This window comes from Leuresthes tenuis, unplaced genomic scaffold (assembly GCF_036924035.1).
Source record: "Leuresthes tenuis unplaced genomic scaffold, fLeuTen1.0.hap1 SCAF_3, whole genome shotgun sequence".
Taxonomy (NCBI): Eukaryota; Metazoa; Chordata; class Actinopteri; order Atheriniformes; family Atherinopsidae; genus Leuresthes; species Leuresthes tenuis.
In genome coordinates this window covers 26,172,048-26,189,123 of record NW_027325357.1, presented here as the reverse complement: position 1 = coordinate 26,189,123, position 17,076 = coordinate 26,172,048, and the positions used below count along the sequence as shown (strand labels likewise).

At 42.4% G+C, this 17,076-nt stretch overlaps 2 protein-coding genes across 8 annotated transcripts in view; both read left to right on the top strand.

Moving 5' to 3' along the window:
- itpr1b (inositol 1,4,5-trisphosphate receptor, type 1b) overlaps positions 1 to 8,379 on the top strand; it is a 78,608-nt gene extending 70,229 nt beyond the window's left edge. For all 7 annotated transcript variants that reach the window (XM_072382826.1, XM_072382825.1, XM_072382824.1 and 4 more), the window contains 2 exons: positions 5,406 to 5,567; positions 7,000 to 8,379. In XM_072382826.1, coding sequence (XP_072238927.1) covers positions 5,406 to 5,567; positions 7,000 to 7,086 — 249 coding nt within the window. In that variant the 3' untranslated portion in view covers positions 7,087 to 8,379. The remainder of the gene's footprint in view (positions 1 to 5,405; positions 5,568 to 6,999) is intronic.
- A 2,333-nt stretch (positions 8,380 to 10,712) lies between these two features.
- On the top strand, positions 10,713 to 14,210 carry bhlhe40 (basic helix-loop-helix family, member e40). The gene is made up of 5 exons (XM_072382819.1): positions 10,713 to 11,131; positions 11,233 to 11,296; positions 11,402 to 11,509; positions 11,895 to 12,018; positions 12,193 to 14,210. The coding sequence occupies exons 1-5, from the start codon at positions 11,055 to 11,057 to the stop codon at positions 13,047 to 13,049; spliced, it is 1,230 nt and encodes a 409-aa protein (XP_072238920.1). The 5' UTR covers positions 10,713 to 11,054; the 3' UTR covers positions 13,050 to 14,210.
- Positions 14,211 to 17,076: the final 2,866 nt, after the last annotated feature.

Sequence of the window (17,076 nt, the reverse complement as noted above, 5' to 3'; positions counted from 1 at the left end):
GCGCACACACACACGCCAAGCACTGGTGACCAGTGATCACATACAGGTAAACTGATTGGAACCACAGTTAAATAAACTTTCACACTGGCAACAAAACGGTGGACACGGAGATCAGAATAGAAGCTGTTGGAATAGCAGCCTGCAAAATTCATAATTTCAATGATTTGAAAATTCACTGATATTTTTTATTTTATTTTTTTTAACTATTTCCAAATGGCAAACAAAGCAGAAAAGCTTTAGTCAATCCTGTAACGCAAATGCCCTTCACAGCATAACTTTGCTGTATTTGTATGTTGGTTATGTCTTCACGGTCTTTTACTACAGAAGGTCCACCGATCAGAGCTGAACGCATTCCATTGTCTTCCTAGCAACACAGCTTGAAAAATTGTGATAGGATGACAGTCTGGCTTCTTTTAATCAACCCTTCACATGCCAGCACAAACTAAGTGGACCAGTTTAAGGGGTTTATTTCTACAGAAACATTTGGGTAAAACCAGGACTGTCCAAGTTAACATTAAAATTAAATCATTTTTAGATAACATTAATGAATATAGGCTTAAAGCACAGAATCTCAGCTTTAGTTTAAGGGTATTTACCTCCAAATTGGAGAAAAGGTTTTGGAATTACAGCCCTGTTATGTTGAAGGCTGAAAAGTAATGCAACAAATGATCATAACCACAATTTAAGTGTTTATTTTTCATATTTTATCAAAGCCTTCTGCCATCACTCGCTCCCAGAGGAGTGGAACCCATGGACATTACAAAGAATGCAATGCCATTGTTGCAGCTGTCTTCAGTTGTATTTAAGTCTGTCAGACTTTAGCGTTGTTCTCACTAAGTAAAATGCAGTTTGATCAGGTTGAGATCAGGTGATTGACTCGAATATTTCACTCCTTAGTCTCTGTCTCTGTGTCTTTATAGTCTGTATCCTTGATGCAGACAGATACCGACTGTTGGTCCAACGTGTCATAGACCGTGCTCTTATGACTATGCTCATTTGCATTTAGAAATCAGAGGTGTTCTTAGTTTTCTTTCAACTTTGTTTTTTTGTTGCTGCAATCACACGTACCCACTTTTGTGGCTGTGAGTTTCTGCCAATCTGTCTGTATTTTCTGAGCAAAATTACTTTTTCTTTTTTTTCTACTTTTCATTATGACATTCTATCGTTATCGGGAGGTCACTGATTCTGACAGATAAGTGCCATTAAATAAGAGATCACTTGTTTCTGTTGGATGTTATGCGAGCTGTTTTTAAAGGTAAAAAAAAAAGGATAAAACAGAAACATAATTTGGGAACAATTTATATTTTCCAGCCGTAGGGAAAAAACTGAGTGATTAATTCACGGTTCTAGCTGCTGAATTTTCTGTATTTATTATTTAGTGTCGACTTCAGAAGAAAGATAATACGTAAACCTTTTTTTTTTTTTCAATCTGCACTGCTTCTCCCCCACTGTGTTTCGATTTATTTGATGCTACTGTAACGTGGAAGAAGCGACAGGACAGAAAGGGGGGGTGTTGAAGTCAGACTATTCCCACAATGACTGGGACTGACGTCAATGGTGGAGGGCTCTGGGTGAAATGTCACATCTAAGGTGTAAAAAGATGATGCATGGTTCATCCTCGCTGCCCTAATTCTTTTTTGTCATTTTCTTTTTTGTTTGACACTGAAAGACACTTTTCTTAGCAGCTTTTACGGCACAAAAAGAAAAAAATTATTTATGACTTTTCTCTCTCTTTTTTTCTTTTCATTTTGGCATATATTTGCAATATTTGTAGAGTGAGTGGGCTGCCAGCGCGTCAGGTGGCTTGTGGCATGACTATGACGTTTTCTGTTGCTGTTTTAACCACACAGCATCCTGTTTCTCTGTCATGGCCCGTGCGGTTTTAATAATGAAAAATGTACTTCCGTCATTTCCATTGAACCTATCGAGTTGTAGTCTTTAATCGTACTTGCACTTATCAGTTTACTGGAACCGCTTTCATTTATAAACACTGCAGATGGAAAGAGGGCTGCTGGCGACAAAGCCATCAAACAAATGCATGCCTTTCGGACAATTCTGTCAAATTACAGACTGTGGAAATGTCCTTCATCATCGTTTTTTGAGTTGAACTTGTTTTGGGTGATAGAAAATGATCATAGAAGCATCTTTAAATATGTATGCATGTGTCTATATGCACGTGCGTGTGTGTGTGTGTGTATACGTAAATTAATACATAAATGGCAGGCTTGTTAGATTAGAGAATCCTTTAATTAAATATTTGTGTTTAGGCCCAGTATTTGGACTAGATATATATAAAAGAATATTAGACATTGTGCACCGGTACACCAATAGATAAAATTTTTAATTAAGCAGTCGATCGAAATATAGATTTACGACTTTAATTTGAGAAGGTTACCTTTTAATAAAACATTGCATTGACTGTTTGGAAGTTCAAAGACTTCTGAGAGCAAAGTAGAGCAATGATCAAGAACAGAAACTTAAAGTGTGGCAAAAATCACTCTTTTGTAAAAGTGGTTTCCCCTTGACATTTCTCAGTTTTTCTACATTACAAGCTCTAATTTAAATGAATGTCTTATGGGCAGGAACTACATGAGATGATCCAAATGGGGGAATTGAAATTTAAAGGGGGGGCATTTTGAGCTAAAAGGTAGTGTGTACATCCTGTGAGTATTCACTTGCTTTGAAGCCCCAAATTGAGATATGACACTGCCAAAATCCCTCAGTTGTTGCATAATAAGTTCAGATAAGTCCAATGTTGATATGCACCTGTTGTGAAAGGCCCCAGTTTCTGCGAGCCGCACAGTGAAGACAGAGGAGCTCCACTGACATGTCTGGGACTAATGTCAAACTTGGGTTTAGACTTTGCTTGAAAACATCTAAAGAAACAAACTGCCCAGCTCTGGAATTCAATTATGTAAACCGATAAAAACTTCTAGTGCTCATTATCTAAAGCATTTCTCATCATCTCAGGCACGGTGGCGGTAGTGTGATGGCATTTATGGTGTTGTTAAAGGGACAAAATTAAGAAAACAGAGCAGCAGGTGGTAGCTTTAAACTTGTCCAAGGCAGCTGTTAATCTGACCAATTTCAAGCCAGTACTCGGTAAACTAGAGCACAACTATTCATACGTTAGTCAGCAACACAGTACATCAGCCTCGGTCCCTGCTGGGCATTAACGTGTCGGGCTGACAGGAACTTAAAAGTCAGCCACACTTCACAAATCTCAGCAAAAAAACCCACCCTTAAATTTGTTAAGTGTGCCTGTTTTCAGACCGCTGTGTGAAAATCATAGTCTGTTCAACTGATTGTAGACCCAGGTAGCAACCTAGTTTAAATGCGTTGTCGCCCAGCTCAATAGCTCAGTCGTCAGAATTTGGTCCCTATATGCACCATAGATATGAGCTCAAGAGGCTACCAATGGAAATGGGTCATGGGTGTTTATTTTTTATTGATATAGTTTAAGTAAGCAAATGAGTTTTGAAGTGTGACATGTATGCCTACATAGATTAAAACGTCACAAACTAAAAGGACGATGTTTCCCTCAAATGACCCAAAAGGTATCACAAGAGCAGCTCTGAAGTTTCCTGTCGAAGCAAAGTTTTATATAATCAGTCGAGTCAGTTCCATGAACTGAGCGTGCTTTTCACTGTCACAGGTTTAGCCTTCAGTAAGACAAACAAACTGAAGAAACGTGCATGAAAGGTCTGGCAAAGTATCACAAGCGAGGCCACTGAGCAGCTGATGATGTCACCGGGTTCCACACGTCAGCAGTTATTTTGGTAAACCCCTCGAATTAAATCTGAAAGCCTAAGAAAGTGTCCCAGCTGCAAAAATGACTTTGCTGTCTAAACTCTTTTGAATCTGACTTCATAGTTGGTGTGTGTGCATGTTTGGGGGGGGGGGGCAGACATCTAGATAAACACAGCCGCGATCACTTTGCATTCAGGAAGTGGAACATGCTCACAAACATCTTCTCCTCCTTTCAGAATGAGTGTGTGCTCTTCATTATCTTAGTGTTGTGTGATTCCCCTTTGGCTGCCGTCTGACCTAGTACTGGTTTGTGGTACACACGGCCACCTCACTCGCCCCACTGTTTCCAAATCAACCACTGAAACCTGGGGACTTTTTTGCCTCTTTCTTTGGCACTGCACCGTTTCAATCCAGTGACCACAGCGGCGACGCGGCATCCTCCTTTTTGTTCGTGCAGCCTCGGGGGGATAGTCTGTGCCGACTGACGCCATACGATAGGGTTCATGAAGAAACAAACATAGATGTGCTCACATGACATTGGCCTATTTTTGAGGCAATGATAACAGTAGCATGTGGTAGTCAAGTGCCAAAGGAGATAAAAGCGTGAAAGAATGCAACCGAGTGGCCTGCAGGCGTGTTGAACGCAGCAGCCTCTGGCTGCGTGCTGGGTGTCCTGTTTCTGTCCTTTTTCACTTTTGTAAAGAAAGTACATTTAGGTCAAATTGTATTTATTAGAAGTTACTGTCTAATCCTACTTGTTTACTCATCAGTCAGTAATATCAACACCGGAATGTGCTGAGCAAGGCTTTCCAGTTGTGAAACCCACGCAACAAATTGCTCTGCAGGTACCTTTTCAATAACGTGTGCTTTTTTAAAAATATAATAATAAATACATTTAAAAAAAATTTTAAAAACACAGACCGTCGCACATTGCTTTGATTGGGAGTTGAAAGTTGGCCGGCACAAAAATTACAAAAAGAACAAAGAATAAAACGCACGTCAGACTCTGTTTTGTGATTGCTGCTGACACGACTGTGACTGAAGTGCTGTCCGATATCTCATTTGTGACACTCTAGTTCATAAATATTGCACCAGCCAAGATTTAGAATGTGAAATTAAGTCTAACCATCTGCACCGCTTCTGAAAAAAGCTATACATGTATTAAACCCATACGATTGCAAAGGTACCGAACTGAAAAAAGCTCCTTGGCTCCAGCTGCTGTGATTATACTTGAGTTCTGTGCACGCTGGAACGATGTGTTCATCTCGACGCTGCATGAATGAGGAAGTCTCTGCATCAGTTTATTGTAAGTTCGGCAAGTTTATCATGTGCATGGCAAGAATAGGTGTGACCTGAACGTGTCACCAGTAAGCGCACTGCCTGTTTTGAGTGATTTCAAGAATGTCTGCATATCCCATGTGATTCTAATATGGAAAGTCCCATTGTGTTTGTTTGAAATCACTGCACAGCACCAAAAGAGAAAACTGGGTCTAAGATGGCGAATCTAAATTAAAAAGAGCCTCGATGCCACATGTGCTGTATTATGAAGCCCTTTTGTCTAATTTGTTGAATTAGATTGAGCTGGAAAAAGAGTTATTCCCTAGAAAACTTCCTCATTTCGTGAAGTAACCTGAACACGCTTTTCTGTTTTCCAGGAGCACAACTTGGACTGGTTTCCACGGATGCGGGCCATGTCGCTAGTCAGCAGCGACGCAGACGGAGAGCAGAATGAGATCAGAAACCTGCAGGAGAAACTGGAGTCCACCATGAAACTTGTGACCAACCTCTCGGGCCAGCTGACTGAGCTCAAAGAGCAGGTTAGTCTCATCTGAAGTTAAATTGTGACAAAGAATTCGAAAGGTCTGTCACCTCATCGTTTTTTTCTCAAAGATCTGGACAGTCTGTGTCGTTCTTGGTTGGTTTGTGTGCCGATCGTTGCCCTTTTTCGATGAAGAGCTTACTAAATGCAAAAGGTGATGAGTCATAGTACGACAAAGCCTCACAGCACAGCTTGTGAGGCTTTCAATCTCATTTTATTTACATCACTTACCAACAACTTATCTTCCCCTGTGGACTTCATCACAGACCAGTTGCTTGTGGTTGGAGCCTTTCAATCTATCCATCTCCTTTATTTTCCTCTTGAAATATTCTCACAATGTGAACTAGCAGGGAATTAGTGACTGAGTAAATGCTCCTGTAAGTAAGACAGTACCCCCATGAGAAACCATCCAGCATTCCTGCTGACGCTGCATATCAACTCGGCTACAATTGCACAATAGCCGCAATCCACTGCTTCTAGTAAACAGAATTGTAAAAATGGCTCTACCCTCGAAATGAGAACTATTTTTGAGGAAGTGAATGTTTCTGAGACATTTTGACCCAGACAGGGGGAAATGATTGTTGTGTTGCTGGAAGCTGTGGAGGATGGCGTAAAATCGGCCACGTTTCGCTCCAGACTCAACGGACTCGAACCTGTTTCTGATTTGTTTGATTAAAAAGGAGTTGTGTTTTTTTTTGTTTTTTTTTATGAAAAAAACCTTCAGGTGCCACTTATATCAGTTTAAGCGCACTGCTCTCTTGGGAGCGAACTGGCCTCGATTCATAGAAAAGCACAAATTGGTAAATTGGGCTGCAAGCGCTCTCTGTTATTGGGTCATTCCAAAGAAAATTGGTTTAATCGGAAAATTATAGTGCAGAAAGGCACTGCATTCTTCTGCTAACTGAGTTTAAACTGTCCACTTGATGTGCTTAAATGATATTTTTCTCTAACACATCCCTCTGCGCAGAATTATTTCTCCTGGAACACTCATTGCAAGACCGCTTGGTCTTCTCAGTTTTAATATTGCTGTGTTTCAGTGCTGAGGTGAACATCACTGCCTTACGTTAATTAAAGTTAATTCTTAGCAGAAAAGCCATTCTTGTTCCTGCCTGTGCAAAGGTTAACACCTGTGTTATGAGTCACGCTTTGCTTGATCTCTGAAATTTCTATCGACTCGAGTTTCATTATTAGTACTTTGTATTGTATGCTTTCGTCAATAGACCCAAGCAAGGTGGATGACGAGGCTGGCAGGGATTTCAAAAGAATCGGGTTTCCGTTGAGCAGTGTGCAGAGTTTTGTGCTGCATTTGTTTGTTTCTGCAAAGTGGCACAGACATCTGAATCAATCAAGGCTATATATCAGAGAAGCCTGTACATTCAGCAGAGGGAGGATGTGTGCGCCGGCAGGTCTGACCTTTCTGTCGTCTTCAGATGACGGAGCAGAGGAAGCAGAAGCAGCGGATCGGCCTATTGGGACACCCTCAGCACATGAACGTCAACCCCCAGCAGCCTGCGTGAAGACCCCCGGCACTCTGGAAGCTTCTCTGCGCTGTGTGGACAAGGGCGTGCGCGCCTCATTCCAGGGCTGCGCTTCACGTGTGCAGCACTGAGTGTGAGAGTAACTGTAAAAAAACGGTAGGGAAATACTGTAATATAGGTAGTTCTAAGGCAACGTGTAGCTCTGCCCCACGCACGTGTTACTCCAGACAGTAACACTCGCCACCTCGTTCTGTTCAGTTCAGTTTAGAATCTGTGCCAAATGTTTTCTGTGTAGAAATGATTTGGGTTTCTCGACACATGGCCTTTAATGGTTGAGCTTGAAACGTGCTGAGGCTGACTGGGCGGGAGGAATCCATCGGTTCCTTTTCATTTTTTTTTAATTTAATTTAATTTTAAAGTTTTCTTTTTATATTCCTGGCATCATGAGCTGTATTTAATGTCTCATTTTTGTATTTTGTGCAATATATTAACTTAAATATGCAACCTCATCGGTGTGTGAATTTAAGTTCCACCCATTATGTCTTATTTAAAAGTGATGGCCACAACTTTTGTCTGTTCTTTATTGTCACTAGATAAATTGGGCCATTTGTTGTCTGTACTTAAACAAAAATATAGATAATATAATAAGCTGGCCTTTTGTAAGTTATTTTCCTATATTATTCCTTGAAAATGTGCATACTTCTTGACTAATAACTGCATTCAGTAGGGATAGTATATTGTGCGAGAGCAATATAAACCGATAGACGACTTCCACTTGTGTAAATCCAGCGGTCAAATGTCATTTGCTAACTTATTCCACAAGACATTAGTTTTCTTATTTAAGTGGGTTGTGAAATTGTCTTTAAACTGCCCTCCGTGTCACTCATATTATCACAGTTTGCTCAGGAGTCATGTAATTTATACAGTAATAAACATCTCTAGCGTAGAAGGTCAATTTCTTTTCCCATTTTTTTCTGCAGACTTGTTCCATTTGTGCCTGTTTTTTGTTTGGTTTTTTTTTGGGGGGGGGGGGGGGGGGGGTTGTCCTCAAGTAAAATAATTATAATAATAAAATATCTGATACATGGTTTTTGCCTCTGCTAAGTCACTAAATTTTATGTTCAAAATAACTTAAACGTTTTAGTTGATTTTCATTCTACTGATAAGACTTTTGTTCTACATGTACATAAAGTGTGGATGCTTACCTTTTGCTTTTGTATAGTAAAATAAGGTGGTCGACACAAAATGTTACTCAAGAATGTTAAGACAAATCTAAGCAATGTCAATTTGTATATTAAAGTAGAATTATTTATTAAAATTCATGTAATTGTCCTTTACTCGTCTGTTGATGTTGCATACTGAGAGCACCACATGGATTTATTCTTGTGTTTGAAAAGAAAGAATAACCATGCCCAAGAACATGTTTGCATTTCTTTTTCTTTTCTTCTTTACAGTAGAAAACTAAGCAATCGCTTTATCTAAATTGACTCATTTCAGTTTATGCTGTGCCATGTTCAGTCGCTACCCAACCCAGAAATGCTCACCGGCAAACCATAAGCCGGGTGTGACTTTCACTCATAGAATCTGAATACAGAGACGAGAAAAAAAAAATCTGAGTGTAGGAAAATGGAGGGCGCGCATACTGGAAGTCATAAATTAGTCACGAGTGCAAATGCCTAACGCTCGCTGACGATATGCAACATGTCTCTCTCAGGTTAACGCAGCGATTTCAGGCTGTGTTTTTCCAGTTCGAGCATTAAACTGGGCCGCATCCTAAATGCAAAAAGCAAAACAAAACTCTTCTGCTTTCAGAGAAACCGTGTCTGTTGATTGGAAATCGGCCTCTTGACATCAGCGACCATCTGCAGAATGAGTGGAATGTGTGTAATTGGGTTGAATTTAACATTGCATACATCCTCATCAATTAGGGACTTTCCGGAAAAGTTAATCGAGTTGTACTGGTCCTCTGGACGAGCTGATGCTGACCTGCATACGACTCCTGCAGTGTGTAAAGAAAAAGAAAATTGGCTACAGTCGGGTCGCGTAGCTGTAATCGGTGTCTGAAGGCTTTGTGATGTGTTTTTGAATGGAAAACATGTGCATGGGAGCCATGTCGCTTGTCAGTATTTGTCACCAATTTGGAAAAAAAACTTTTTCAGATGTCTTAAACATCTAATCAGCCCACATAATAAGCTGACAAGCAATGAATAAATAAAAGCCCCACTAACCACTGTTAGTGCAGTAAAAAAAATTTTTAAAAACCCACCCTCCCTATCTCTTGTGAGCTCTTTAAAATGACCGTCTTCACTGTGCAGTTCCACAGCAGAGGACCTGCACAGTGGCCCTCACCTGAACTTGGTTTGGGGGGAACAACAGTAGCATCTCTGCAGCCATCGGCATCCCTATTGGTATCATCTTATTGACAACTGTGGGCAAAAATAACTATCACTGAAGCATACTGATTAATCCAAATTTGAAAATGTTATTAATTTTTAAAGGCATACAGTGCAACCCACGATTCTGAGATGTCGGGAAAGGGGGAGTAATCTTGACAATTACGGTTTAATCTTAATAGAACATTAAAAATAAATCCTCTTTGCTTTAGTCAGATCAGATCAAATTTTGGAACTACGCTGAACAGAGACCCTTTCCCGTTCCCTGGTCTCTGGCCTGGCTGAGTGTTGTTGTGAAGCCTCTTTCTATAAATAGTCTGTCTGCTTCGGGATGTCGGCGGTTGGAACCGACCGGCCAGTCGGGCACTCTCGGCCGTCTGCCCGCTGACGTCAGCGGCAGGGATCTGCTCCTCTGCCATCCATGAGGAGCTCAACGTGACAGTCCGCTGAGTACAGTACAGCCAGGTTTAATCATCACTGCGGCGGGTAGAAAAAACCCCGCACACTTAACTAACCGTTCGACAGCAGCGACCGTGTCATCCCGCCGCAGGTGCCCGCACGTGCCACACGGCAGACAAACACGGTACACCATCACACGGTGTGCTCTCCTGACACTTTGGCAAGCTCCACAATACAGATAAACACGCCGATAGCCACAATAAAACAATAACGCGTCGAAGCTGCAAGGATAAATACTGTTCGAGTCGTTATTCACATGCGTGATATCCCTTATCTGTAATAAAAACCCAGTGGGTGAGAAAGTAAATTTCAAGTTATCAAAAAACGTGCGAAAACATTGTCGTTTTTATTGCTTAGTTAAACTCCTTCTACGGCATTTTTTCACACAGCACATGTTTTAGCTTGTAGGGACTTTAATAACTAGCAGCTCGACCGTAATAATCGAAAAACAAGTGAGCTTTTCTCTTGTTCTCATTTAGTTTAGTCGTTTCCAACAGTTGACCTGTCTTTTTCCCCTGCGTGCGTCTCGAAGCTGTGCATTATACAGTTATCACAGCGCGAGACAAAAGCTTTGTAGATGAAGGACGTAATATTTGGGAAACTGCTGCTCTACTTTCTGTCTTTGTAAACACGGTCGGCTCTGCCAACACGGCTCAGCCCCGCGACTCGGCGCATGGTGGTACACGGGACTCAGCCCCCTTGGTGGAGTACTACAGAAGTGGGTGGTGCTTCAGCGGCGGGGGCGGGGGGTGGTAGCGTGCGGGCGGGCGAGGAGTTCAAAGCGCCGTCCAACACGTGAGCCTCATGTGACGGAGTCCGTTTCTCCAGCCGAGAGACGTGCCTGCAGTCACAGGGTTTATTTAACACGTAGTCAGGAACCCACCCAGCTCTCACACATCGCGCAGGGCGTGGAGCCTCCTCAGTCTTACTACCGAGTCCGGACCTCAGGGTGACAACACTCCAGCTGTGCTCCACTTCGACGTAGTACGGAAACGCTCACGAGGAGAAGAGTTATCCCCTGAACGATTTCTCTCTTTGATTTGAGGTGCGACCACAGAGACGCGTTTTGGACCCTTTTGAAGGTTGCTTTTAAAAAAAAGAAAAAGAAAAACGTTTTTCGTTTTTTTATTTTTTTAAAAATTATAATAAATCGACATGGAGAGGATTACAAGTGCGCAACCACCTCCTTATGTGCCGAAACACCCACCAGTGGATATATCTGACATGCACGGGTAAATATAAAGTTATTTTTCCTTGTTTGGTTTATTCTGCTCTGTGAAGCACTTTTCACCCTGAAGCCTAAAACAAACTCCTCTGAATCTTCTCTCTAAAGAATGAATTTTCCCATTTACGTGTACAAACCCAGGAGGGGCATGAAGCACCGGGATGAGGGCAAGGTAAAAAATTGGACTTTGAAAAAAAAAACGTGATAATTCCTGCATTGACCTGTTCCAGGTTGAATGAATTTTAACTGAAAAACCAAACATTTCATCCCTCACCAGGAGACCAACAAGTTGCCACACCGACTGATTGAAAAGAAAAGGCGTGACAGAATCAACGAATGCATCGCCCAGCTGAAGGACCTGCTGCCAGAACATCTGAAGCTCACGGTGAGTGTTATCTGCCAGATATGTGGCATGTGACACGGAGACTCACACGGTCCCACTGAGCTGTTTGTTTGCTCCACGCCTTGGATTTTGTTCTGTCTCAAGTGCCAAAAAAAAAAAAAAAAATGCAATGCAGAACAGCAGCTGATGAGCCTGAATAGTTTTATTTTCTGTCATTTTGGGTCACCTTTTACAGTTTTTGTTCTATTCGATAAGATTCATCTAGCTTTCTTTTTTAAAATTTTTTTTAAAGATCCTCATTTTAGAATATTTGTGTACGTGGTTTGCATGGCTCCCCCCGGGGGTGTTAGCGACCTGCCCGTGTTCAGCTGCAGAATGTGTTACATAAGTAAGATCAACATGCTTATTGAAGGTCTTCCTGTTTTAGACGCTGGGTCATTTGGAGAAAGCTGTGGTGCTGGAGCTCACTCTCAAGCATGTGAAAACCCTGAGTGCTCTGCTGGAGCAGCAGCAGCAGAAAATCCTGGCGCTACAGAAGGACCTGCAGATTAGTAAGTTAGATGTATTTTTTACAGAAAGAGATGTGTTGTGGCTGTTAATGAGGTGTGAGTTGGATCGGCCGTCTTCACTCCAGTGTGTTTGTCGGACTTAGTGCAAGCAAAGCATCTGCAGGAAAGGGGATTTGATGTTAATTTGCTCTATTTTTGTTGTTTCTGATCGCCCAGGTGACAATGGAGGGGACAGCGGTGAGAGCAGTGAGGAGATGTTCCGCTCCGGCTTTCATCTGTGCGCAAAAGAGGTTCTCCACTATCTGGCCAGCCAAGAAAGCAGCAGAGACCTGACGCCATCCCACCTCATCGGTCACATCCACAAGGTCGCCGCTGAGGTGCTGCACCATCGAAGCGACCCGCAGCTGGACAAGCCCGCTCTTCAAGCTTCGGAGAAAGTGAATAAACCCACCAGACAGCCCGCAAGGTCCTCCGAGGCCCCTGCTAAGAACTGCGTTCCTGTCATTCAGAGGACTTACCAGCACGGGACGGGGGAGCAGAGCGGCAGTGACACAGACACTGACAGTGGCTATGGGGGAGAACACGAAAAGCCCAAAACTCAGTGGTCAGAGAGCCACAGGAGGGAGGGCGAGCTCAAGAATGCTGCGTCTGAGCGGACGGCCGGTGCCATCAAGCAGGAGGCCGACGAGCCTCGGGCCAAGAGGCCAAGATCAGACTCCTCAGAGGATGAGATTCTCTCCATCCATGCGGCCGGCGCTCCTGGCAGTTACGTGAGCTTCTCCCCCTCCAATCAGCCCCCATTTTGCCTCCCCTTCTACCTCATCCCCCCCGCAGCTGCGGCAGCGGCAGCGTATCTGCCAATGCTGGAGAAGTGCTGGTACTCTGGGGGCATGCCGGTTATGTACCCGGGAATGAGCGGCTCTGCGGCGGCCCTACCCTCAGAGACACGGCCCTCATCTCTGATGTCCCCCAGGGCAGGGTCCCCGGCACCTCACCAGACCCCACTGGACTCCCCTGCTCTCCACAAAGCTTTAAAGCAGGTCTCACCTTTGAACTTGGAAACCAAAGACTGAGGCAGATGTGCTTCTGTCAGAATCTTGCCCTTTGAATGTAGAATGGAGGGTAAACCCTTCAAACCACAGCTGTAGTTCAGCCCATCAGCACCCTGACCCCAGAACCTCTGACGGTCACCACCATTTAATACTTTTAAATGGAGACTTTGTGGAGGCTTAAATTACACCAGTTGCTTGGCTCTGAAAGACAGTGAAGATGGCCATTTTAAAGAGCTCACAAGAGCTAGGGAGGGTTGTTTTTTTTATTGTTTTCATGTTTTTGGCCTCTCTGCACTCGTTTCTGAATGTCAGAGGCAAACCCAGAATGTAAAGCCCCTCCCTCCAAAAGAATTTGGACCTGCCACTCTGTAATGAATGTAAAGATGGAAAACAAAAGCTCCCTGTAGATGCTGCTTGAGTTGTTATTATCTGCTGTAGATCTACAAATTGAGGATCTACTTTCAGTGTTTGTTGCTCCTGTAACTGCAACAAGCCATCGCTTAGACTAGAATGTTACCAAAACAAACACGTTTGGTTCATGTTGACCAGAGGCGTCCCGGCGGACTTTGCTCCCTTCCATCCCTCGGTTACGTCGTAGCTACATGACTTCAGGATGTTCAGAGAATTCAGGGTGTTGTCGCTGTACCTGGTGTGTCACTCGTCTATTGAAGCGCTATGTGGCCATACGTGCTTTTACAATTTAATTTGTGACTCATGACTGTTTGTGCATTTTAGATGGCGTTCCTGTGAAGTAATGACCTGTAATTCTGTTTTGCCTATTCTACTTGTACATCTCTATTTTTGATACACAACCCACTGAGTGTATTTGTTTAGCTACCAGAGGAAGGATGAGGTAGCAGTTTGCTGTATGCAGAGAGAACGGCATGTAGATTTGCATCTTGCCCGCAAAAGTTCGGTCAAAGTAAGGCCTGATGTTCGCTCATGCTGTCGCCTTTACTTGTTTCACTCAGACGCAACGACGGCAGGAGTTTGACAGAATCTGCTGTAAATGTTGTGTCTGCTACGAGTGTGAATGTAAAGTTTGAAGAAAAATAATAGTTTTGTATAGAGCAAGGTACTCTGGATTTTTATTTTGAGATGTAACACAAGGTTGTACATATTTTGTATATAAAGTATTATTGATATATATATATATATATATTAAAGTATTAATAAAGAACACCCCCTCCCCTGTGGAATTTGTGTTTGACTGCCTGTTGGCTTGAACGTGTTGAAGCCAGCCAACCCGACTTCTCCTCATGACGCCGCACGCTTACATAACACTTACATAACGCATAAAGCTGCACAGCCTCTGTAAATCAATAGCATGTCTTGGATTACAGGCTGTAAACAATTCGAAAGGATTTCTAAGCGACATTGCAAAGGACAGACACCAGTTTCATTTCTTTAACATCGCAACTTGAAGCTCTACACAGTTGGGGTGACAGTGCACAGGAAGCGTTTCCTTATCTCACCGTCATGTTATCCCCTAATACTGCAGTGCACGGTGCTGGTTTACAAATCTTGAGAGAGGAACTTTTAGAAGCGAAGACAGAAAAAGTAACAGAATCATCTCGCGTTTACTTTTGTGGTTTGACAATTAAGTGGTTTAATTATTTCCCCCTGAGACAGGATGTCCCTGACGCCACCTCGGTGGAAATTCAATTTGAGGGTGCAGGAGGGAGGAAGGGCTCAGCCTTTGATGTACTTTCATATTTAATGATATGGAATACAAGTCTCCATCGACCTTCACTGTTTCCTGGGTGGTAACGCAGTTGTAGTTGAAGTAATAGTGAAAAAAGGCCTGTGTCATGAGCTTCTGCCGCGGCAGCTTTACCTCCCACCCTGTCTCCCTGAGATGTGTGGGAGTATCAGTTTGTTTGTTTTTTTTCTTCTTCTCTCTTCTCGTAATCACAACAGTGCTTCCTTTTTCGGACTGGTGAAATAATCTCAGCTGCCTCGAAACTGCTGAAGGTCCTCATAAATTGAAATGTGCAACACCGGCACCATCTTGTGGAAGCAGGGACACACATTTTCACATCAGAGGACCGTGTTGTAAAACCTACGTTAGCAAAGCTGTGTGTGTAAACCCTTTCCTTCACATATCATTTTCTCTGTCTTTTTTTTTTTTTTACTGTATCACGTTTACTAAAGAATTTGAAGAGAAAATAAGTTGTATAGCTGCAGCTATCAGTTATTTATTGTTTTGAAAAAAAATCCTAGTTGTAGCAAAGCCACAGAAGATTTCACCATTCATGTTTCAGGTCTTTATTTCAGTTTTGCTTCCCCTGGTTTTGTTGTTGTGGCTCTCATTAAACTTCTACGCAGCTTCTAAACTTGTAAACTTCTCATTAAACGTGCTGACTTGGCAGTTACTCGGTCTGATATTTTTTAGGTGATATTTAGATAAAATATTTAGAGAACTGGAGTTATCTTTGGCAACTGGATGTCGGTTATATTTAGTATCTTTCTTAGGTTGGAGCTGTACACATCAATAAACAGAAAATAACCTTTTGTACTTGCAATCTATATAAGCACCATTTAATTTAAATAGATTGTCACAACTATGTCTCTTCTTCTCTGACGTGTTGGGATATGTTTTGTACTGCTTGACATGTATATGAATAACATCTGGAAGGCAGCAGGTTGATTCCTGCATGCAGCAGAACAAAGTTGTAGTCACAGCTGGTTTCTTCTGCCCCCAAGTGGCCAAAAATAGGTTGATTTCTTTCTAAATGCCTCTGGAGATCTTTAATGTATGCCTGGGGCAGCCAAACTGCAGAAGCAGACAGTTTAAAAACAAGTCCATCCTTACTGCTTTCGCAGGAATTAAGATGGTAAGTGGCAGCCGAGTGCTACTAATTTGATTTACTTCATTAACGCTTCGTTATCAGCAAGTGTGAGCACCTCTATAAAAGCAAAAGCTTCAGCAGTTTGCATTCAGGTTTGTGTTGACATAATGTCAAGGAGGGAAGACATTGTTTCTCCCCATCAAACCGTTAAGGGTTAGAAGGTCATTTCTAAACAATTAAGAGTCCATCATTCTGCAGTGAGAAAGATTATTCACAAGTGGAAAACATTCCGGACATCTTCCCAGCAAGTTCACCCCAATATCAGAGGGTGCAATGCTAAGAGCAACTGTTAAAACCCAAAGAGCTGCATTTCAGACACCACAGGCCTCGGTCTGCATGTTAAATGTTAAAGTTCATGCCAGCACAGTTAGAAAAAGACTGAAGAAGTATGGCTTGTTTGGAAGGGTTGCAGGAGAAAGCCTCTTCTCTCTAAAAAGAACATGGCAGCACAGCTTAGGTTTGTAAAGTTACACCTGAACAAACCACAAGACTTCTGGAACAATGTCCTTTGGACAGACCAGACCAGAGTGCTGATGTTTGGTCATAATGCACAGCAGCACGTTTGGAGAAAACCAAACACAGCATATCAAAATAACAAAATTGAGTTAAATGTGAGGCCATCTGTCTGACAGATAAAGCTTGCCTGTTTTTGTCGATGAAGGGGTTCTGGAAGCTATTGAATCATGAGATGGACTTCGTTTTTCACTCGCCGCTTCTACATTTTGGCTTGTGACCTATTTAAGAAATAATGGCAGGCTGTAATATGTCATGTGTTGTTATTCAACTGAGGTTGCTTTGACCTAATTTCAAGATCTGGAAGGGACCGAATACATTTATTTCCGAATATCCAGAATCTCATACGTAAAACCCAAAAACTGAAACAGGTTCCAGCTTGTACTTTGTTTTTCACACAGCTGTACTTCCAAGGCAGAGCCCTGACAGGTGGACACAACCAGCCAAAGCAAATGTGGGATGTTCCAGCTCACCCGTGTTACAGTGAAAACTTATGTAAAAGTGTTTTTTTCCTGACTGTGAAAGGGAATTTCTAATTGAGCGATGCAGGATGTGGTGTCCCTGGTGTCATGTTGCCTGCAGTGGTGACCCCAAATTGATCATGCAGACAAAATGGCAATCACAAGATAAAGATAGGGTTCCAACTGGGTCTGAATCGCGAAATTGTGTTAGTATTAAAAGAA